Raw genomic sequence first — 22,794 nt, 5'->3', positions numbered from 1 at the left:
CCATTCTCTGGATTTAGGGTGCTTTCAAGACAACTGGGAACTCGGAAAAGGTCAAATCATGATGATGAATCATCAGTGATCTTCAGGTCACTTGCAATTCCGAGTTGGATGACCATTCAAAACTTATTTGCCCAGTCTGAGCTCGTTTTATTCCGAGTTCCCAGTTGTCTTGAGCTCACTGAAGTCAGAGTTCCCGAGTTTCCAGTTGTTTTGAGCGTGGCAGAAGTCATGCTGGATTGACAGTATGTCCAATGTTTAAAAAGAGACCCTTAAACTCAGACTTGGACCACACACCCACTCCACTGAATGGCAGGCTAGTGATTGCTTTGCAATGCTTGCAGTTAGCCACCGATTCCTTCCAAACCACTCATTGTTGAATTTTCAATTTACAACTTCTGTAATGTTTGTCCAATGAGCACTGATACATTTTATCTATAATTGCTCTTCATATGACTAGGATTTGCCAGTAGATTGTCGACTTGATTCATGATGATGACCGCTAGCTTGCAAAGATTTAGGAAGTATGATGTTGACATCAAAGCTACTGTAGATATGTGATTTGACATTTTATTTTATCCATGGCCAACGACCTTGAGCCTTCTTGGATGGGCACTTCTAATGTAACTATGACACCACCCAAAGGCCTTGAATTTTCGAGTTCTACCCGCAGAGTTTGCGGTGACGTAGGGTCCCCATGAGTGACAGAACACTGAGCCAATCACAGTCCAACTAGAGAACATTACCAACCCCTACGCTCCGTATTTTCCGCTGGCTGCCCTAGCACCACAGAAAGCAATGAGCTAAGCTGAAACACCTGCATCTGCATTTTCTTTAGTAAGCTGCCTTACTAAAGAAAAACAAAAAGAGACCAAGTTTGTATGCAGCTTTATTAACTAAATTATTTTTATGAAATTACATTGTTTGCAAACTGATATGTGACACATTAATGCCAACACAACATGCAAAACAGGCAAAACTACTTTTTTGCTAAACAGAGCCCCATCTGATTGTGTGAAATGTGAAAATAAGTTCTGTTAGTAAAATGTTGAATAAATACAATATCATACGTAGGTGCTAAAAACATGGTTAATTCCATTGACCTGAAAAACACTATTAGAGTGAGATTGGATAAACAACAAAAAAACACACCTGGGTGTACACATTGTTGTGTACCAAAAATCAACATTCCTGCATTTTCCTGTGATGTTGTCCTTTCCAATGTATACAGTGCATTTAACCCCCATTCCCACAGAGCCAGACTCTAAACCCCTCCAGAATACACACATTACTCGATAACCTAATCCTCACCACGGTTGGACCTTCTTGTCCATCACAAACTGTCCCTGCGGCTCCCCAGCCCCCGCAGGAAGCAGGGCCAGGTAAACGGGGGTGATGGCGCCCTCGTCAGGTGACTTGGTGGCGTTGGGCCCAGCCATATCGGTCCTCACCCAGCCCGGGCAGCATGCATTCAGAAGGATCTGGTCAGCTGGTCTCTCATGCCTCAGCTTGCGGGCGTGGATCCTGGAGAGCACGGTGAGGCCTGTTTTGGACACCCCGTAGGCTGTGTCGGGCCAACCCCCCTGGGAGTGCGCCCCTGCCTGGGCCTCCTGGACAAACCTCTCCATCAGCCCCACCAGCTCCTCCTCTGTGATGTCATTGCTGCGGAACCGGGCCTGGAGTTCAGGGCTGCAGCGGTTCAGGGCGATGGAGCTCATAACACTAGACACGTTCACCACCCTCCCTGAGGACAGACAGACACAAACAACTGTGTTGTTAGTAAAATAAACAGTTACGGTATCTACTGTCAATTGACACAGCAAAATAACCCCATGACTATGAGAGGGTGGGTAATGTGGTTGTGAGGTTCTGTGGCACAGGAAAAACACAGGGTCCTAGAATGTGTATGGTCACAGAACATCATTGTTCTGAAAGTGATAAAACACAATGATGTGTGGTCATAAAAAAGGTCCCTCTGTTCCAGGGGATAGGCTCTACAATCTATTGCTAAGCATCAGTGTTCTAGCTGTCAGTTGGCTTGTTCTAACAGTATTACCTCCTGGTTTGATGATGGGGAGAAACTCATTGCACATGTCTCTTGTGGCAAAGAAGTTCGTTTTGAGAGTCACCTCAGCTTGGGTTCCAAAGGGTGTAGTATCAGCATCTGTAAAATAAAGATCAGTCGTCTCTCAGATCAAAGGGGCATCATATAGCATCATTATGGCCAATCATAGTAGCTATTTTATTTTTCCGTTATTTTACCAGGTAAGTTGACTGAGAACACGTTCTCATTTACAGCAACGACCTGGGGAATAGTTACAGGGGAGAGGAGGGGGATGAATGAGCCAATTGTAAACTGGGGATTATTAGGTGACCGTGATGGTTTGAGTGCCAGATTGGGAATTTAGCCAGGACACCGGAGTTAACACCCCTACTCTTACGACAAGTGCCATGGGATCTTTAATGACCTCAGGGAGTCAGGACACCCGTTTAACGTCCCATCCGAAAGACGACACCCTACACAGGGCAGTGTTCCCAATCACTGCCCTGGGGCATTGGGATATGTTTTAGACCAGAGGAAAGAGTGCCTCCTACTGGCCCTCCAACACCACTTCCAGCAGCACCTAGTCTCCCATCCAGGGACTGCCCAGGACCAACCCTGCTTAGCTTCAGAAGCAAGCCAGCAGTGGTATGCAGGGTGGTATGCTATTACATTCTATCAACTTATTTCCGTACTTTTAAAGGCAATCCCAGCATTGTTAATGAGCACATCAAGGCCACCATATTTCTCATTGAAGAAATCTCGGGCCGCGTGCACACTTTCTGGGTCGTTGACGTCAAGCTGTTGGAAGAGGGGTTTCAGCCCTTCAGAATTCAGGCTCTCCACAGCCGCTGTTCCACGGCCAGCATCCCGGCCACTGAGGAAAACATCCCCATTGAATTGCTTGCAAAGCGACCGCACAATTGCAAATCCAATCCCCTTATTGGAACCAGTCACCAGTGCAACTTTTGGCATACCTGAAATGCAAAGTTTACGAGAGAATTAGATTATACCAGAGGTGTATTCATTAGCCAGATTCCGTTGAAAAACGTTATGAGGACCTGGATTTGTCCAATAGAAACTCTCGTTTGCGTTGCAAAACGTTTTTCGTTTGGAGTAGCTACACGGTTTCCATGCCAAAACATTTTGCAACGGAATCCGACTAATGAATACACTCAAGGCAGAGAACCATTTTCTGACAGGGTTTATGACTGACAACTCTAGAGCGCTTTGCTGCTCAAACTAGCGATATGTTCTAATTTGCTAACGTTAGTTAGTTGTGTGCTAAATTGAAGTGACTACTCTAAAACAGAAGCAGTTAAGTTAGTCGATGGTACAGCAGTTTTGATGTACTTACTTTACAGTGGGGGTACTCTTGACGTGTCGTATAGTACTGTCACAGAACTGGCTTCAAACCACTGAGGTCGACACGCTTTAGGCTACTAGCTGGCTTCCGTAACAATAGCAGCCTACTGCGCAGAACCGGAATAACAAACAAAAATGTAGATCTGGGTGAGCATGCGCTGAATTACAAAATCAATTTTTACACAATTATAATCTGTCTATGATATGATAATTTTCTTTTAACATATTTCAATAGACGGATAGAGATAGCCTACTGAGAGATACTTGTGACGCCACTGGGTTTGACTAGATGGGATACAGTTTGTATCAGAATTGATTTCTCGTAGCAGGTTAGAATTTACCGCTGCAGGTTAGGATAATTAACGTAGCAGGTTAGGACAACTAGGTTAAGGTTAGGAAAACGGTTAGCTAAAATGCACAAAAAAAGGGGGGTGGGGAGAATCACCTTGACGTAAATTTGACAAACGGTATCCCCTCTAGCCATGACCGCAACCACATGCTGCTTGCTTGGTCAAACAGTTGGATAAACCCAAAAGTAGTTACGTTAGTTAGCCAGTCGTTTATTTCTTGGCCATATGATATACTAACTTTACATATTACTAATGTCAAAACGGGTTTAGCAACAGCATTAGCTAGCCACGAAAATCAAAACTACATGTTTACAGTTAAACAACATAACCATGACAGTGAGTTATGGAGGCATGAGTGGGATTATTATCAACATTAGAACAGGGAGTTTGCCAGTTAATACGAATGTCTATGGATCTGATTTCCCATCAAAGCCCATCATCATGACGAGGAAGCAACATGGGAGAAGGGCGAGAAAGAAGAGGCAACGGGAGTGCAGAGAAACAACTGTTCAGTCAGGTGCAAATCATGACTGTCACAACCTCATCATTCTCAAATTGGGTTCATGTTTCTTAGCCTTACCTTGTGGTGCTATTTGTTACCTCTCCAGTGACACTATCTCATGAACCACAGTTTGTGGCTCTAAGAAGATGGCTGCAACAGAGAGGCTTCAGTTCCAAGCTTCTAGTACCTGCACACTTCTCAGGTAGAATTCCTTCAGAGCCAAGATGGATGCCAAAACGTTATAAATTTGGATAAAGAGTTGTCTTCTATTCTTCATACATTTCTAACCAGCAGCTTTGTCTTTTTTTCTTTACAGACACAGGACGTGGACTGATGACCTTACAGCCTATCAAGGTTATGAGAATACCTGTCTTTTACTTAAAATACAAATTTGGTTCCAGCACGCCTTAACTCTTGTTCTGATTGACTTTAGGCTGATGATTTGGTGATCTCCTTACCTGAAAAATGCCTTTTAACTACCTCTACTGTTCTAAGGAGCTACATTGGTGAATACATAGAAAGGTAACACATACAAACAGCATCACACACACCAAGGGTGTATTCATTAGTCGCACACAGTAGAAACATTTTTGCAGTGGAAACCGTTTACTCAATGCTCTGCAACTTGACATAAAAGCTGCTCTTAAACGGAAGTTGTAGTTTATAGGAATAATTAACTACAACTTCCATTTCAGAACTAAATGGAACTCGACAGCTTTTACATCACGTTGCAGAGTTTAGAGTTAATGGTTTCCATATAAAATGTTCTCTGCTGAGAACAACTTGATGTTCAAGTCCGGTTCAAATACAAAACTCTGGTAAAAAAATAAATATATATTTATATTTCTAGTTTGTTGATATGTTTCATTAAATCCTCTCCTAGATGGAAACCGCCTGTGTCTCCTCTCTTAGCCCTCTGTGCTTTCCTCATCTCTGAGAGACATTTTGGCCAATGTGCAGAATGGAAGCCCTACATCGACGTTCTGCCCCAAAAATACACGTGCCCTGCTTACTTCTCAGATGAGGTCATCAACCTGCTGCCGGGGAGTCTGAGTGGGAAGGCCCTGGAGCAGAGAGCCATAGTTCAGGAGCTGCACTCCTCTTCGTTGGACTTCTTCAGCTCCCTCCAGCCTCTCTTCAGTCAGCCCGTAGAGAGTGTGTTCACGTATGATGCACTGCGCTGGGCATGGTGCAGTGTGAACACGCGCACTGTGTACATGGAGCACCAACACAGCCCCTACATGTCCAGGGAGAGAAATGTGTATGCCTTAGCCCCCTACCTGGACCTGCTCAACCACTGCCCAGCCATACAGGTGAGAGCAGTGAGTGCACCTACAATGTAGGAACACACAACTTAGTCATTACTAACCTGGAATCCAAACTGAATTCTGCTCCATTCACTGAAGTGAAACAGCAGTGAAATGGAACAATATTCAGTTTAGATTCCAACAAAAATATAAACGCAACATGTAAAGTGTTGGTTTCATGAGCTGAAATAAAAGATCCCAGAAATGTTCCATATGCACAAAGTTTATTGGTCTCAAATTTTGTGCACAAATGTGTTTACATACCCTGCTAGTGAGCATTTCTCCTTTGCCAAGATAATCCATCCACCTGACAGGTGTGCTATATCAAGAAGCTGATTGAACAGCATGATCCTTACACAGGTTCACCTTGTGCTGGGGACAATAAAAGGCCACTCTAAAATGTGAAGTTTTGTCACACAACACAATGTCAAAGATGTCTCAAGTTGAGGGAGCGTGCCATTGGCATGCTGACTGCAGGAATGTCTGCCAGAGCTGTTGTCAGAGAATTGAATGTTCATTTCTCTACCATTAGCAGCCTCTAACGTCGTTTTAGAGAATTTGGTAGTACGTCCAACCGGCCTCACAATCTCAAACCACGTGTATGGCGTGGTGTGGGTGAGCGGTTTGCTGATGTCAACATTGTGAACAGAGTGCCCCTCGGTGGCGGTGGTGTTATGATATGGGCAAGCATAAGCTAGGGACAACAAACACAATTGCATTTTATTAATGGCAATTTGAATGCACAGAGATACCGGGACAAGATCCTGAGGCCCATTGTCTTGCCATTCATCCTCCGCCATCACCTCGTGTTTCAGCATGATAATGCACGACCCTATGATGTCGCAAGGATCTGTACACAATTGCTGGAAGCTGAAAATGTCCCAGTTCTTCCATGGCCTGCATATTCAGACATGTGTGTATATATATTGACATCTCTGTCTGGTGACAGTTCAAGTTGAAGGTATCAGAGTGAAGTATCAAAATGTACTATGTCCTCAGGTAAAGGCGAGCTTCAGCCATGTGAACAGGTGCTATGAGATCCGTAGTGTCCAAGGCTGCAAGAGGTTCCAGCAGGCTTTTATCTGCTACGGTCCCCATGACAACCAACGTCTCCTGTTAGAGTATGGGTTTGTTGCTCCTGGAAACCCTCACAGTGTGGTGTATGTGGACCAAGGTAAGGAAGGCTAGCTTATTAGTGGGATAAAACGGTACACGGACCAGTTGTTTTCAGCAACGATTATATGTTCATGGTCTCAATCCTAACTTGAGTTCTGCACGCCATTGACATCAATGCATGATGTACGCAAAAGTTAGAGCTCGCACCTCAAGTTAGTTTGACCTTATGTTTGCTGTAATATTTAGTATGCATTTATTACGCTGTCCCTATCCCAATTTCCAACCAATAGAGCCAATTGACTTGTTTTTTTTGGTTATTAATGTGTTTTCCAGTTATCCTTCAACAGTGCATCTGTATAACAGACATAAATCAGCTGGCACAGAAGCTACTCTTCCTGAAGAAAAATGACTTTTTAGCGTAAGTGTTATCAGCATCACAACTTTACTGCTGTCTCGTACAGATGCCAGTATTTACAGTACCATGAGTTCACTTGCTCTCTCTCTCTCTCTCTCTAAAACAGAAACTTGACCCTTAGTTTGGATGGGCCCTCCTGGAGACTGATGACCGCCCTCAGGCTGCTGTCACTTAAGACAGAACAATAGTAAGAAATATCATCTTTCCGTTTTATAACACAATCAACAGCAGCTGCATAACATTCTTAGAGGGGCAATCTGCAGTTCAAAAATAACAAAGCGGTCACGCCCCAACCACTGCTTAGGTAAACAGCTAAGGGGTGGGGCTGGAGAAATATAACAAATAGGATCCAAGAACTGACCATGTTTTGAGGCTATAGTGTTTTACAATTACATTGTTTTGAAACAGTGTAGAAAACAATCTTATATTTAGTTCTGATTGGTTACAACCGTTGAATTAAGCTCATGAGGCATTTATAAATGATATTATTCTAGAATCAATGGGTATACACAGCATGTGGACACCTGCTCGTCGAACATCTCATTCCAAAATCATGGGCATTAATATGGAGTCGGTCTTCTATTCGTCTGGGAAGGCTTTCCACTCGATGTTGGAACATTGCTGCGGGGACTGGCTTCCATTCAGCCACGAGCATTAGTGAGGTCGGGCACTGATGTTGGGCGATTAGGCCTGGCTCGCAGTTAACGTTCTCAATCATCCCAAAGGTGTTCGATGGGGTTGAGTTCAGGGCTCTGTGCAGGCCAGTCAAGTTCTTCCACACCGATCTCGACAAACCATTTCTGTATGGACCTCGCTTTGTGCACGGGGGCATTGTCATGCTGAAACAGAAAAGGGCCTTCTCCAAAAACTGTTGACACAAAGTTGAAAGCACAGAATCGTCTAGAAGGTCATAGTTAAGATTTCCCTTTACTGGAACTAAGGGGCCTAGCCCGAACCATGAAAAACAGCCCCAGTTGGCACTATGCATTCAGGCAGGTAGCGTTCTCCTTGCGTCTACCGGACTGCCAGATGGTGAAGTGTGATTCATCACTCCAGACAACTTGTTTCCACTGTCCAGAATCCAATGGCAGTGAGCTTCACAATAACAGCACTTAGTTACCGGGGCAGCTCTAACAGGGCAGAAATTTGATAAACTGACTTGTTGGAAAGGTGGCATCCTATGACAGTACCACGTTGAAAGTCACTGAGCTCTTCAGTATGGGCCATTCTACTGCCAATGTTTGTCTATGGTGATCGCATGGCTGTGTGCTAAATTGTATACACTTGTCAGCAACGGGTGTGGCTGAAATGGTCATATCCTCTAATTTGATCATGTAGTGTATTTAAATATAAAAGTCCCAAAATGTGTGTACCAATCACAGATCAAGATTGCTTAAATTTGGAATGATTTTGAAGTGTGAATGTGTCTTTCAGCCCTTTTTGGAAGAGTGTCCTCTTGGGGGCGGTGGTGAGCCAGGACAGAGAGGAGTGGAGTGTCGATGCAGCCCTTAGGCTTTGTCACTACCTGATGGTTGACAACACTAGAGCTCTGGACAAGGTACCGTAGGAAAAAGAGACCTGACATTTAAATCCAAAATAGAAAAAAGCCAAAAGCAAACCCATAGACACTCACAAAACATGTAGCAGAAAAGCTAAGAAAAAAAGGTACCGTGGTTGTGAGTTGCATTTGATACCCATGGCTATATCCATAACATTCAAGTTGAATTGGTTTCAGTTATTCTCCATTGGCCACTTTAACAGATATTTGCACCTACAGACATAGAGTGGAGCAAGCTTATTTAGGATTTTGCTGATGTGCTGATTCTAGGATCTGACAATGAGTTTGTTTTGAAATTGTGTTGAGGCTTTATCCTCTGTTTTTCCAGATATCCCAACTAACAGAGAGTGCAGACTCGTCTCTCCAGGAGCAGCTAGCTGTGGTGGAATGTCTACGACGAGAGGAGCAAGGAATTTTGGGTCTTAACCAGAAACAATTGTTGCCAAGCAGACAGAACGGCATGCACAACTTAGTATGACGTTCCAGAACCAGTCACTTTATTTATCTATCACTGGCTATGCTTCTATGAGGAGACAACCATGTCTGTTTCATTATCAGTGCAATGAATTGGCTCAGCAAAAGGGCACGGTCACTAGCTATGTTTCCATTAACTTGTCCAGTGATTGATTTTTTTGGTCAACATTTTGAACGTTTGCATAGAAAATAGATGCGACAATTGCCTGCTAGGGTGCATTTCCATTGAACTATTTTGTCGATTAAAAACCGCAGGACGTAATAACATCCCGCCTAAAAAAAACAATTTACAACAAAAATAATAGCAGAAACCTAGTGTAGAATAAAAACGTAGTGGTTCAAGTGTTTCCATTACCCATTTAGGCAAACTGCGCACTAATAAATTGACCACAACCTGTATGCCCTCCCACCTATCTGTTTAATGTCTCAGGTAGCCCGCATGGATAGAATGCAATAATCAGGGGCACAACTTTGGTTTTAGAAGTGTTGGGGACATAATTTTTTTATCCAGTTGGATAAACAGCCAACCTGACCGCTCAGAGGCATCGGCATGGTCCTAAAGCACACCGTTGCCTGATTTTGTATTACGTTCCAATTATAAAAATTGTGGTCCATCTTTAGAAAATGTCTTATATCTGCCGTTTCCATTACCCGCCGCAATGATTTTGTTTTTGCTACATTGCTTTTGTTGAATAAACCTGGGTCAATGGAAACCGGTCTATTGATAGGTCAACGACCTCAGACATCAGGGATATGTTAACGTTTTCTACATTGCGGAACGGTTTGTACTGAATGACACATTTTCCCCAAACTTCTTGTATGTTCTTGAACAGACTTTGAAATACGTTTGCTCCGGTCGGTGGGTTTGCCAGGGTGTGGGTTGAAGCAATGAGTGACGTATTTGTAAAGGACAGCTGTGCATTTTGAACCCACAACCAAACCATGGCATGTTTTTTTCCCCAATTGGTCATTCAGTACAGCACGGTTTCTGTTCAATTGAACGTTCTATTACGTTATGTACTGAATGCAGCCCTGTTAACTCTGGCCAAACACAGTGAGGGTCACTTGACAACAGAGCGTTGACTGGGAGGACAAACTATTTGGAAGTGACCCGTCCCTCAACACTTCTGATATGCCCTCAGAGAGCGGTACAGGTGGACAATGGTACTTCTCCAATCCCAGAAAGACTCCAGAAACAGGACATTGTTGTTTCCCCACCTTAGATTAAATAATTTAGCAAGAATTTCTCTGGTCACAAATGACAAATGAAAAGCAGTTGCACTTTATGTAGAATTCAAGCTGGGTCATGTTCAGTAAGGCACCAAACGGAATAAAACTTCTAGGTTCTACTGATGTTTTGATTTCTGTTGCAAATGATTTGCTACGGTGTGTCATACTAAACACCACTGATGTGTTGCTCTGTTGGAGGCTGTAAAAATTGACAATGCTTCATGCTTGAGGGTTAACCAAAGGTTTTTAATAAAAAGACAAGCATCAATGTGTTGAATGTAATTACACTAAGCAGAGCAAACATTATTAGATAGCCATCTCATTTGATATGTTTTGATCAACTCAGAAACAGACTCTTAGCACATATTTACAGTGTACTGGAATGACTGGCAACCAGTGGTATAAAGTACTACTTAAGTTGTTTTTACTCCATACATTTTCCCTGCCAACCAAAAGTACTCGTTACATTTTGAACGCTTAGCAGGACAGGAAAATTGTGAAATTCACGCACTTATCAAGAGAACATGTGGTCATCCCTACTCCCTATGGTCTGGCGGATTCACTAAGCACATGCATCTTTTGAAAATAATGTCTGAGTGCTGGAGTGTGCCCCTGGCGATCTACATTTTAAAAACAAGAAAATGGTGCCGTCTGCTTTGCTTAATATAAGGAATTTACTTTTGATACTTAAGTATATTTTAGCAATTACATTTACTTTTGATAATTAAGTACATTTAAAACCAAATACCTTTAGACTTCCTCAAGTAGTATTTTACTGGGTGACTTTCACTTTCTATTAAGCTATCTATACTATTACTCAAGTATGACAATTGGGTACTTTTTTCACCACTGCTGGCCACAAATACATAGGAAATATGAGGCAGAATTTGGGAGCCTGTCTTTGACAAGGGGAATGCTGGACCAGAGTGTCTGTCCGCCTCATAGTTGAATAACCAACCTCTTCCGGACTTGTTTCTTTTGTACCATCTCCATGGAAACTGTGGCATCATACAAAGGCACCGGGTCCTCTAGCTGGGGCCTGCATAAGACAGAGGGCAAAGTGAGCACTGTCCACCAGGATAAACACAAACCAAGAAAAAATGTACAGTATAACCATGCTTATTCAAACATATATATTTTTACTTTTCACCCCTCTCGTGATATCCAATTGGTAGGTACAGTCTTGTCCCATTACTGCAACTCCCGTACGGTCGAAGGTCGAGAGCCATGTGTCCTCTGACACACGACCCTGACAAGCCGCACTGCTTCTTGACACACTGCTCGCTTAACCTGGAAGCCAGTCGCATCAACGTGTTGGAGGAAACACTGTACAGCTGGCGACTGAAGTCAGCGTGCATGCGCCCGGCCCGCCACAAGGAGTCGATAGAGCGTAACAGGACAAGGACATCCCGGCCAGCCAAACCCTCCCCCAACCCGGACGACACTGGGCCAATTGTGCGCCGCCTCATGGGTCTCCCGGTCGCGGCCGGCTGCAACACAGCCTGAGATCGAACCCGGGTCTGTAGTGACACCTTTAGCTCTGCGATGCAGTGCCTTAGACCGCTGCGCCACTCGGGAGGCCCTAGCTTATTCACACTTGCACTGCACATACACACTCATTATTGCAGTTCTGTACCTTAAGGTCCCAGTGGAAAGCTTCTCCACTATATCCTTCATGATGTCTGAAATGGAGCATGTAAGGTTAACATGTAACATATTAGCAATTCTATTATCCATGCTCAACCCCTTATATCAGATTTTCATTTCAATATGTTTGTTTCATCTCAATGAATTATAGTTAGGAGATTTTAAAATTCCTGCCCCCTCCAGAGGCTGACCCAGAGGGGCTGGGGTAAGCTAAAGGATACGGAGGTACCTCCCCTGGCGGGCACTGGAAGCCCCCCACACCTCTTCGTTGAGGAAAGACAGGGAGGCGGCCTTCAGGAAGAGGCTGCGGCTATCTGGAGGGTCCAGCTGAGAAACAGAAGAGAGACGAGCTCAGATTAAACCCCAAACAAAGACGTTGTGTACAAACTTGAGCAAATCCACTTGAAGGTCAATGGGAAGACAGATAAACACATTATTACAGGAAACACCATCTAACCCAGATCTCTTCACTACTCCCAACATGACATTGGCAGCGTTCATAGTCTGTTTTTTGCAGTATAATTAACTTCTCAGAAAGCACACATTAATAAGCTGTAACAAACAAACAATATTTCAATCACCCATCGCAATGTATGAGTGTGACAAGTAGTGATGAATAAATCTTATATGATGATTAGTGGAATTGAACTGCCAAATGGCTGCTCTAATCCAACACGAATGGATGGATGGATAGAATACTTGACTGCCATCTACCTGCAGGTTTTGCTCAGTTGTAACCCAGTGACCTCCGACCCCGAGCAGGGTGATGATGTCATGCTTGTAGGGCAGAAGACACCTGGCCTCTGGCTCCTCCTCATGCAATCTCACTGGAGGGAACACACACACACATCACCACCACCACAATAACTTTGAAGGACACCTCTTAAGCCTGTGTCAATGGTATAAAAACAACAGTGAATCCATTTTCCTTCTATTCCTGTTACAAACCTTTACTGTTTTGTGTTAAGATACAAAATCACAGAAGCACACACTCACAGCACTACGATTCATGTTACACAAAGCTAGCTAGCATAATGGATAACAAACAACCACCTTTGGCCCTACATTGGCTTCTTACCTCCAGAGTCCATGACAATGTCCACCCCTAGACCGCCCGTCTCTTCCAAACAAGAATCCACCAGGTCTACCTTGGAATCCCACACACCTATCACCCTGGCTAGACACAGGACAGGGAAAACCCTTATGAAGGCTACACGCCAAAAAGTGTACCAACAATAAATAAGCATTTTTGGTACTCCATTTCCATTGCCCTCCAAGAGGACACACACAAGACTTACCTACAAGTGACTCTCGCACTCCTAGAATGCGTGATTTGAGTGGAAAAGTGACAAAGGAAACAGAGAGCATAGACTAGGATTAAATACTACGGGCCAGTTTCCCAGTGAATTTCCATCTAGCATGCTTTTCAGTCCGGGACTAAGCTTAACCTGTGTCTGAGAAACCGGCCCTGTGCATTGCTGTCAGAACTTTACTACTGTATTTTTCATGATGAGAGTGGTTTAGGTAACGGATAATAACGCTGTCTCTTCGCATCCGTTATTACCCGGTTGCATTAATTTACAATCATCAACTTCCAACACCTTCTCTACTGTGACACCGCTACTCTAGTTACACACACACGTTGGCCCCCTCCCTGTTCTCACCGACGCTGGGCCGAAGCTGCTCCAGGAACTTCTGGTCTTCGGAGGACAGGGCTGATGCCAGTACTTTAACTCCATGGTAGTGGGCCAGCTGGATGGACAGAACTCCCAAGGGCTGAAAGGTATAAACAGCCAAAATTGCAGTTAGTAGTCTTGTTCTCTTAATAGTAGCACACCATTTCTCTTTAAGATTCTTTGCTGACATCTTCTTGTGATGTCCAACTATGGATTTATACCGTGCCATTGAATGCTCAGATGAGGGGCCACTATGGGGAAATACCTACACTGGCTCCGTCCAGCACCAGCAGAGTGTGCCCGGATGCCATATGGGCTAGGGTATGGAGGGCTGTATAGGCGCGCAGTCCATCCCGAATGGCCCCTGCCGCCTCCACCCAGCTCAACTTCTCTGGCTTCTGCACTGGTGAGCGAACACAAGTCACTCATTATTGCAGAAGAAACAATTACTTAATTTGTACCAACAAATCCCTTTATTACTTTGTTAATTTGTACCAACAAATACTAATAGATGCTATAGATGTACTCTTGCGTAACTTTTGGATGTGTGCAACATACCAAGATGATGCTCGTTGATGACAACAGCATAGCACAAACCAGACATTGCTGTATCCAAGGGCAGAATTCCTGTCATGTGGAAGAAGGGAAAAGCAAAGTCTAGATAAATACACAATGGTCATATCCAAAAATTATAAAAAGGGAAGGGTCTTTCAATAGGTTATCGGGAACATTACCGTTGACAATGTCAAAATGATCAAAATAAGGGGATGTTTTGAAGCTCTATGATTTATCCTTATGTAGCAGGTTCAGATCCCACCTGTAACATTTACCTACAACTTCATCATCAGGTTGGAAAAAGGTCACCTTAGGCCCAACTGAAAACAGAACAAAAACATTGCAAAAGATTAAAGCTTTGCTCCAAAAGTATAGTTCATTGTGTAATTAACATCAAAGTGATAAACAAGATCAATTAGTGAATATTCTGTTTACCTTGGAGGACGATCCCAACAATCTCCCTCCCTACTGGCACCAGGTCCCTTTGGAACTTTAGATCCTCGTGGAGCTAACCAGAGGAGAGAGGGTAAGGAAATGTGACAAGTAGCCCATACAGCCATACATGCTGTGTGGTCATGTAAGGCAGGCCTATCCTACAGCAACACTGACCAAAAGCAACACACATACTTTGGTCTAAAAAAAAATATATATATATATATATATAAATAAAACAAAATACAGGGGCTGATACTTATTTTCAGCAGCATATTGAAAGTGACAACAGTAAGTCTTGTCCATTATGACTGAGACAGTAGGGCTATTGCTAGGTCTATATAGTCAACATTGACAATACAATGAGTAGAACACACATTTACACTTACTTTTATATCCAGTGGACTAAGGGCACATGCCTTCACTTGCACTTTGACCTGGTTGCTACCGAGGGCACTGGGTACATTCTGCGACATGTTGAAAAGACAATCAGTGAGTTTGTCAGACAGAAAACTAGCGTTATGAGCCTTCCTGATAAAATTGTTGGCATGCTAGACTAAAGTGACAGCTACATTATTATGCTGGGCACTCACCGTTTCCTGGATGACAAATTTCGCCTCTGCAGCGGTTTCACCCAGTTTACAGTAAAGCCCTTTCATGGTGGAAAAACTGTCAGCAGGTGAAATTCACGCGCAATAAGAGCAACTAACGTTAGCTAGCAATGCTGTTTGTTTACCTGTGCATTGAAAGTAGAAACTTGTACTGCCAAAATTCTTGTTAAACCATGTCAATGAGTATGCAGATATCTTACAAAACAAATACATGTCATTTTGGACATATGATATTAGTTAACGGTCTTCGGGTTAAAAGAAAATGGGCAGAAAGTTAGCTAACTACATGCATCAACAAATATTTGTATGTTTTCCTTTAGTTCCTCTGTACGCCCAAAAATGTTGATACCGCGAGGTTGACTTAAGCTGGCCATTGGTCTTTTGATTTATCGCGTTCACAAAATTCATTGTCAATCAGCGATTATAGTCCAATAGGGCACTTCCATCACATTTGTGCTATTTGTGATTAGTACAATTTTACGTCGATCATATTATATCGTTCGCTGATTGGCCAGATACTGCCGATACTCAGAAAACTCAACATCTCGCGGTAGTACCCCATTTCCCAATTTGCTTAGCCTTACGGCGGGTCCATGGTGGAAGGGAATTTGGAATTAAAGGGAAAATATCTCGCTAAATCGACCATTCGATTTTATCTTATAAGTAACACACAGTATCTTAGCTTATCAATTATTTAAGAATGGAAAACGAATGACGAGGTAAGAAAAATATGGTAATCAATCAGTACAAATTTGGAAGAATTTCTGGCTAGCCTGGCTCGCGCTAGCTGGTAACAGTAGCTGGTAGGGGGCAGACAAGACGGTCGGTAGGAAATCGCTGCACTGCACTTATCAACCCATTTCGTGTTATTAGCTAGCTGACCAGTCAGATGCCATTGTATGAATTTTAGTGGATGATGTTTCCAAGGTTCCTTACCTTGCCAACTAGCTAACCAAGTTAATTTGTGTTGAATGTGATGTTAAGCAAGGCAATTAGTATGTGCATTAACGTCAGTTAGCAACCAGTCAGATTAATAAGACTGTTATGCACAATTAATTGGTAAGTTATATACGGGCTGAAACATTTGTGTGCAAAATAGTGTAAATGTTCCTTACAAAACAGAATGTTGTATATTTGAACTTATTCTACCGGTTGCCTGTGTGGTTTGTCCTTCCCTTCAGCTGCTCTTAATTTGAGACAAAATATCCACAGGAAAGTATTGTTTACCCGACTGTTTAGAGAGCAGGTAGGTAGCTACATATATTATTATATGGTTGGGTTCGTCACCGAGGTAAAGGTCGTTTTATATTTGATATTCGGTTCTCTCGTCAATAGATATTGACCCAAGCATGCCATGACAATGGAAATTGTATATCAGGGGAGGATAGAGAACAATCCACGCTTTTTTTGTGAGTTTTGTTGCATCTTCCCCTGATTCAGAATATACCATGTTCGTTGCCATGGCATGCTTGGCTCCATAGCTATTGATGAGAGAGAACTGAATATCGAATATAAAACTAATTTTACCTAGGTGACTAACTGAACCATATACCTACCTACTGCTAAAAAGTTGGGTAAATAATAAACAATTCTTTCCTGTGGATATTTCCCTCAAATTTCAAGCAGCTGAAGGACAAACTGCACAGACAACCGGTAGAATAAGTTTCAATGTCATTTCATGCAACATTCTGGTTTGTAAGGAACATTTTACAAGATTTTTCACAAAAATGTGTCTGGCTGTATATACCAATTAATGATGTATTACAGCCTGAATTTTCAGACTAGCTAACAACCAATCATATAAGCCAACCGGCTAGCAGACTGACGAGCTAGCTAACGAAGCTGCATTGACAGTTAGCTTGCTAGCTAGGTATGCTTTATTTTGTGATGTGGGCTCTTAAGAATTTAAATATTATGCTTAGCTTCAATAGGAATGACATGGCCATAGCTTTGTCTTTGCAATAGAAAAGAAGGCTCTGGACCTGGCCATATCTAACAAGAACTGTGCTGTGCCCTTGCCCTGACATAATTAGTCTTGCACAGGTTGGATTATTTTGGTTCTTTTGTTTAGCTAATGAAATGAATATCCCTCACAAACATGTCTACTCTAGGATATTTCTGTCTGACATCTCGCCATGCCACTACGCGTGCATTTGCGTGTGTGTTTATCAGAGCGAGACCGGCAGAGAAAGATAGAGGGCATGATTTTTAACAGCCATGTTTGGCATTGCCTCACACACACCCTGTGGGCCAACCTAAACCTAGCCCCACTGTCTGATGCTGTCTGACTCTAGAAGCCATGCCAGCTTGGCTGTCAAGAAAGATCATATAAATGATTAATGTGCATTGAACTTTGTTGTTGGAAGTGACACCCTACCCCAAATTATCTCTATTTGAGGAGCATGAAGGAAGTGACATGCTTTGATTTTGTAATATGATTTTGGTCACAGCATAGAATCCTTTTGCCACCGTAGTTTCACTTTCCAGTGCTATAGCCTGCTGAGTTTTGTTTGACCTGTAGGAGACCCACTATACTGCTCTGGTGCCAATGATTCGTGTTAGTGTGCTAATTCAGCTATTTGGTTTTCTGCTTTGTCTTACCACGTCTTAACAGCAAAGGCTGGTTGGAACTCTGCTTTGCTGGACTTGCATCTCCCTCTCAAATGGGGCTTTGTATTTTTCTTGATCAGCTTTATTCAATACCATAGGGTAGGGCTGGGCGGTATATACCATTATTGATGCATGGACCTTTATGTGTTTTTACTTTACCTTCTATAACAGTATTTGAATGTTTGTTAAATGTGATATGCCTTGTGTAACATCCATTTTTATAGTTTACACCGCTCCTTGAGTCATCCCTCTCCACTCTCTCCATGCCGCTTTCCACACAGACCTAGTCCCAACCCGTCACTCAAGGAGCGCATTTGTTGTTGCTTTACCACGAGACACTTGCGTTCAGTCTGCATGGTCAATGCAGCACATGCAACAATGTTGATGACAACAAAATGTTGTGGACAACAAAATGTTGTGTTCACTTTGCTTCTTAATATATATCTACAAGCGTTCTATAATTACACTATTAGTTTGTTTTTCTTACATCTGCGAACAACTAGTCTGTTTTTCCTTGGCATGTTTTAGCTAAATTGTGTTAGCCTCTAATGCTAATCACTAGTTAACTGGCTAGCTAGCTATTAAATGTACTGAGTCAAAGAAAACATTGCTAGCTATACAGCCTGATACCAGTGATGGTGTAGGCCTAAATCAGCGTGTTGTTTGTGCAACAGTATCTTTTAAATCAAAGAGGAATAGGCAAAGCATGAATATGTTGTCAACATGAAGAAACATTTAATATTGCCAAAGATTATAGGGTCTCCTAGGAAACACTGACCAACACTTTGGTTCCTACCCTGTCACAATAACTCCTCCCTGACATTTTCATTCATTGTCATATCAAACACATGTTTATTACCATTCCATTTACTCCATTGCAGCCATTATTATGAGTCATCCTCCCCTCAGCAGCCTCCACTGTTATATTCTAAATATACAATTTGAATAAACATTCTATTTCCATGATTCCAACTGTTTTGATGTAAATCACAAGTCAAATTGCAACATTTGGTTAAAAATAAGGTCTAGATTCCCCCCCCATATTGTGCAGCCCTACGTGGCAGTGTGGAAATTATCTCAAATGAGGGCAGGAAATGCAGGAATTGATTAAAATGAAGGAAATTCTTTTTGGTTTAATTGAACAGTATTAAACAATCAGAATGGAGAAACCCATTGAAATCACTTTGAATATATGTGTTGCCACCCTAGGGTCACATACTACTCAAAGCAAATTTCAAAAACATAAAATACTGTCATATCCCAAAAAAAAACTGAAATTATAATTTGGCCGTATCGCCCAGCCCTACCATAGTCATGGCAAGAAAATGCAGAAAATTGCGCTGGCTGGTAGGAAATGCAATCTTCTTGACGGTAGGTAGATTTTCAATGCATATAGTATTGACTTGGCTTTTGAACTGGGGCTGTGCTGATGTAGGCTCTGGGAATTTTCCTCTAAGGGCTGAACATGGTGTGCTTATTGCAGAGGGAATTACAGACTTATCAAGTTAACTGAATTGCCTCCGATGCCGACTAGTGCAGGGAAAACGGCCCACCAAACCTCCTAATCTTTTCTGCGATTTTACATTAACCTTTGACTATGTTGATCCGCATCGGGGCTTATGGGCTGACTGATAGGCAACAGGCTTGTGTGTGTGTGAGCATATGTGTGCATGTGTGTTTGTGTGTGTGTGCATGCATGTGTGCATGCATGCATGTATGTGAGAGAGTTTTGGCTTCACAGTTGTTGATACTGCAGCGCTCCTATCTATCGCCCCTGGGTTGCTCAGCTACAGGGCAACCTTGCCTTGACATTGGCTGGAGCATGGTGTTTCAGGTCCTCAACAGGAAAGTGTCACATTAAATCTACCCACCAGCAGTCCACACAGTCAACTGCAGTCCATTTTCAGCACATTTAATTATACTGCCAAAGCAACATGATGTAGGTTACAGCCAGATATGTTTCAAAGATGCAGGCAATGCCCTTGTCTTGGCGTGCACCATAGACGCTGTCGCTACCCCAGTGCCCCGTTCCCCACCTCAACCTTTTGATCATTGACCAGTGAACCAGTGCTGCCCTTTGGTCACCAGACTACCAATCGGTTGCACAGCATTCACTGCAGGATCTGTGGGCCCGAGATTGACAAGCCATCTGATAAGTTAGATAGTCGTCTGTTTTTTTTAAACACCAACTCCCTTATATCCAAGGTCATGTTGGTTTGATGAGCGATAATTCTGACGTTGGTGCTGCAGTTTGGAGTAGGATTCCCTCATACTATCTGCATGCAGTTTGGACCTCTCTTGGGGATGGTGGAAAGAACTGTGGGTGTTGCACAGTTCTCAATTTGGTCGTACAGTGCATTCCGAAAGTATTCAGACCCCTTGACTTTTTCCACATTTTGTTACGTTACAGCCTTATTCTTAAATGTATTAAATCGTCCCCCCCCCCATCAATCTACACACAATACCCCATACTGACGAAGCAAAAAACGGTTTTTAGAAATGTTTTCTAATTTATGTATATTCATTTACATAAGTATTCAGACCATTTACTCAGTACTTTGTTGAAGCACCTTTAGCAGCAATTACAGCCTCTACTCTCCTTGGGTATGACGCTACAAGCTTGGAACACTTGTATTTGGGGAGTTTCTCCCATTCTTTTCTGCAGATCCTTTCAAGCTCTGTCAGTGTTGGATGGCGAGTGTTGCTGCACAGCTATTTTCAGGTCTCTCCAGAGATATTTGATGGGGTTCAAGTCCGGGCTCTGGCTGGGCCACTCAAGGACATTCAGAGACTTGTCCCAAAGCCAATCCTTCATTGTCTTGGCTGTGTGCTTAGGGTCATTGTCCTGTTGGAAGATTAACCTTTGCCCCCAGTCTGTGGTCCTGAACACTGGAGCAGGTTTTCATCAAGGATCTCTCTGTACTTTGCTCCCTTCAGCTTTCCCTCGAGCCTGACTGGTCTCCCAGTCCCTGCCACTGAAAAACCTCTCCACAGCATGATGCTGCCACCACTATTCTTCACCATAGGGATGGTGCCAGGTTTCCTCCAGACGTGATGCTTGGCATTCAGGCCAAAGCATTCAATCTTGTTTTCATCAGACCAGAGAATCTTGTTTCTCATGGTCTGAGAGTCCTTTAGGTGCTTTTTGGCAAACTCCAAGCGGGCTGTCGTGCCTTCTACTGAGGAGTGGCTTCCGTTGGCCACTCTACCATGAAGGCCTGATTGGTAGAGTTCTGCAGAGATGGTTGTCCTTCTCCAGGTTCTCTCATCTCCACAGAGGAACTCTGGAGCTCTGTCAGCGTGACCATCGGGTTATTGGTCCCCTCCCCGACCAAGGCCCTTCTCCCCGGATTGCTCAGTTTGGCCAGGCGACCAGCTCTAGGAGTAGTGACACCTCTTTTTATCCTTTCTTCAGTTGATCCAGATGGGCCTGTGTCTGTGCGACATGGATCACTTTGTATGTCTGTGTTTTGATTGCTTTTTCTCCTACACTTTTTTTTGTTTGGATTTTTCACAATGCTTTTTTTGCCACTATTAGTATTCTACTGAGCAGCTCAAGGACACCTATATAAGTCACTTGATTAATTAAATAACCTCCCCACCTGTGCAGGGATTCTTCTGATGTAACCCTTGGATGTTTAAGTCCAAACTGTAAAAATCCCAGAAAAAATTTGGGATGGAAAAACACTTTGTATAAATTTAAATGACTAAAAGCACATATAAAGGTTGTGAAATTATATTATAAAAAAAAGATATATATAGATACATACACATACATACTACCGTTCAAAAGTTTGGGATCACTTAGAAATGTCCTTGTTTTTGAAAGAAAAACATTTTTTTTTTGGTCCATTTAAAATAACATCAAATTGATCAGAAGTACAGTGTAGACATTGTTAATGTTGTAAATGACTATTGTAGCTGGAAACGGCAGATTTTTTTTTTTTTTATGGAATATCTACATAGGCCCATTATCAGCAACCATCACTCACTCCTGTGTTCCAATGGCACGTTGTGTTAGCTAGTCCAAGTTTATCATTTTAAAAGGTTAAAATGTTGCCTTTTGCAATTATGTTAGCACAGATGAAAACTGTTGTTCTGATTTAAAGAAGCAATAAAACTGTTCTTCATAAGACTAGTTGAGTGTCTGGAGCATCAGCATTTGTGGGTTTGATTACAGGCTCAAAATGGCCAGAAACAAATAACTTTCTTCTGAAACTCGTCAGTCTATTCTTGTTCTGAGAAGGCTGAAGGCTATTCCATGCGAGAAATTGCCAAGAAACTGAAGATTGCGTACAACGCGGTGTACTACTCCCTTCACAGAACAGTGCAAACTGGCTCTAACCAGAATAGAAAGAGGAGTGGGAGGCCCCGGTTAAGTTTAAGCACAAGAACACAGCATTAGCCATAGCATAATGCATACAATTGCAGGAAATTATCTTTAGAAACGGCAAAATTTTCTCTCTGGTCCATGGCTAAATGTGTAGAATTGCAGGAAATGTATGTTAAAACTGCAAAATTGTATCCTGGCTCCATGGAAAAATTAATTGAACTGCAAGAAATTGTCTTAAATGCTAAAATTGCTAAATAAAATAAAAGATGGGGGTCCTCTATCGTTTTCTCAAATTCAACCGTGCCGACAACGCCCATAACTTTTTTTTGCGTGTAAAATAATCTTTATGAAAATATTTTTTTCTTATTTTATAAACATAATAGATATGATTACAAATCTTTTTTCAAATCAATAAATGGTTTTATTATTAGGCTACATGATTTACATATTTAAGTGTCCATGGAAGTTTTTGTAGGTCAACAAGTTTTTTGGAGTCCAGCATTCAAATTTTTTTTTTTCCTGTTTGATTCGTTTAAAAATAATGTTTAAGTGGACAAAAAGTTGTTTTATAGTCA

At 42.4% G+C, this 22,794-nt stretch overlaps 4 protein-coding genes across 10 annotated transcripts in view; 2 read left to right on the top strand and 2 right to left on the bottom strand.

The window, feature by feature from the left end:
* Positions 1 to 1,001: 1,001 nt before the first annotated feature.
* Positions 1,002 to 3,502, bottom strand: cbr1 (carbonyl reductase 1). Its single transcript, XM_024135752.2, has 4 exons — positions 3,396 to 3,502; positions 2,734 to 3,015; positions 2,054 to 2,161; positions 1,002 to 1,741 (listed from the first exon to the last, which is right to left on the bottom strand). The coding sequence occupies exons 2-4, from the start codon at positions 3,011 to 3,013 to the stop codon at positions 1,305 to 1,307; spliced, it is 825 nt and encodes a 274-aa protein (XP_023991520.1). The 5' UTR covers positions 3,014 to 3,015; positions 3,396 to 3,502; the 3' UTR covers positions 1,002 to 1,304.
* setd4 (SET domain containing 4) lies at positions 3,461 to 9,566 on the top strand. Of its 4 annotated transcripts, none has more exons than XM_024135750.2 (11): positions 3,461 to 3,550; positions 4,186 to 4,270; positions 4,385 to 4,457; positions 4,572 to 4,609; positions 4,689 to 4,777; positions 5,139 to 5,568; positions 6,562 to 6,736; positions 7,012 to 7,096; positions 7,200 to 7,280; positions 8,528 to 8,651; positions 8,980 to 9,566. In XM_024135750.2, the coding sequence occupies exons 2-11, from the start codon at positions 4,211 to 4,213 to the stop codon at positions 9,127 to 9,129; spliced, it is 1,305 nt and encodes a 434-aa protein (XP_023991518.1). In that variant the 5' UTR covers positions 3,461 to 3,550; positions 4,186 to 4,210; the 3' UTR covers positions 9,130 to 9,566. The 4 variants fall into 4 exon arrangements, with proteins under 4 accessions (XP_023991518.1, XP_023991517.1, XP_023991516.1 ...); XM_024135749.2 differs by having other exon boundaries at positions 4,362 to 4,457; XM_024135748.2 differs by lacking the exon at positions 3,461 to 3,550 and having other exon boundaries at positions 3,992 to 4,270; positions 4,362 to 4,457.
* Positions 9,567 to 10,580: 1,014 nt separating this feature from the next.
* On the bottom strand, positions 10,581 to 15,579 carry LOC111953483 (quinone oxidoreductase-like protein 1). 4 transcript variants are annotated; one of them, XM_024135746.2, is made up of 14 exons: positions 15,402 to 15,579; positions 15,259 to 15,317; positions 15,055 to 15,132; positions 14,669 to 14,741; positions 14,509 to 14,553; positions 14,237 to 14,305; positions 13,948 to 14,081; positions 13,667 to 13,778; positions 13,301 to 13,321; positions 13,081 to 13,179; positions 12,717 to 12,829; positions 12,224 to 12,329; positions 11,992 to 12,037; positions 10,581 to 11,394 (listed from the first exon to the last, which is right to left on the bottom strand). In XM_024135746.2, the coding sequence occupies exons 1-14, from the start codon at positions 15,487 to 15,489 to the stop codon at positions 11,295 to 11,297; spliced, it is 1,143 nt and encodes a 380-aa protein (XP_023991514.1). In that variant the 5' UTR covers positions 15,490 to 15,579; the 3' UTR covers positions 10,581 to 11,294. The 4 variants fall into 4 exon arrangements, with proteins under 4 accessions (XP_023991514.1, XP_023991515.1, XP_023828550.2 ...); XM_024135747.2 differs by lacking the exon at positions 13,301 to 13,321; XM_023972782.3 differs by having other exon boundaries at positions 15,259 to 15,411.
* Positions 15,580 to 15,843: 264 nt separating this feature from the next.
* LOC112068585 (intersectin-1) overlaps positions 15,844 to 22,794 on the top strand; it is a gene marked incomplete at its 3' end in the record, with an annotated part of 49,103 nt that continues 42,152 nt past the window's right edge. The window contains exon 1 of the mRNA XM_024135756.2: positions 15,844 to 15,995. The remainder of the gene's footprint in view (positions 15,996 to 22,794) is intronic.

The sequence above is a fragment of the Salvelinus sp. IW2-2015 genome, unplaced genomic scaffold (genome assembly GCF_002910315.2).
Source record: "Salvelinus sp. IW2-2015 unplaced genomic scaffold, ASM291031v2 Un_scaffold586, whole genome shotgun sequence".
NCBI lineage: Eukaryota > Metazoa > Chordata > Actinopteri > Salmoniformes > Salmonidae > Salvelinus > Salvelinus sp. IW2-2015.
This window is presented reverse-complemented; position numbering and strand designations above follow the sequence as displayed.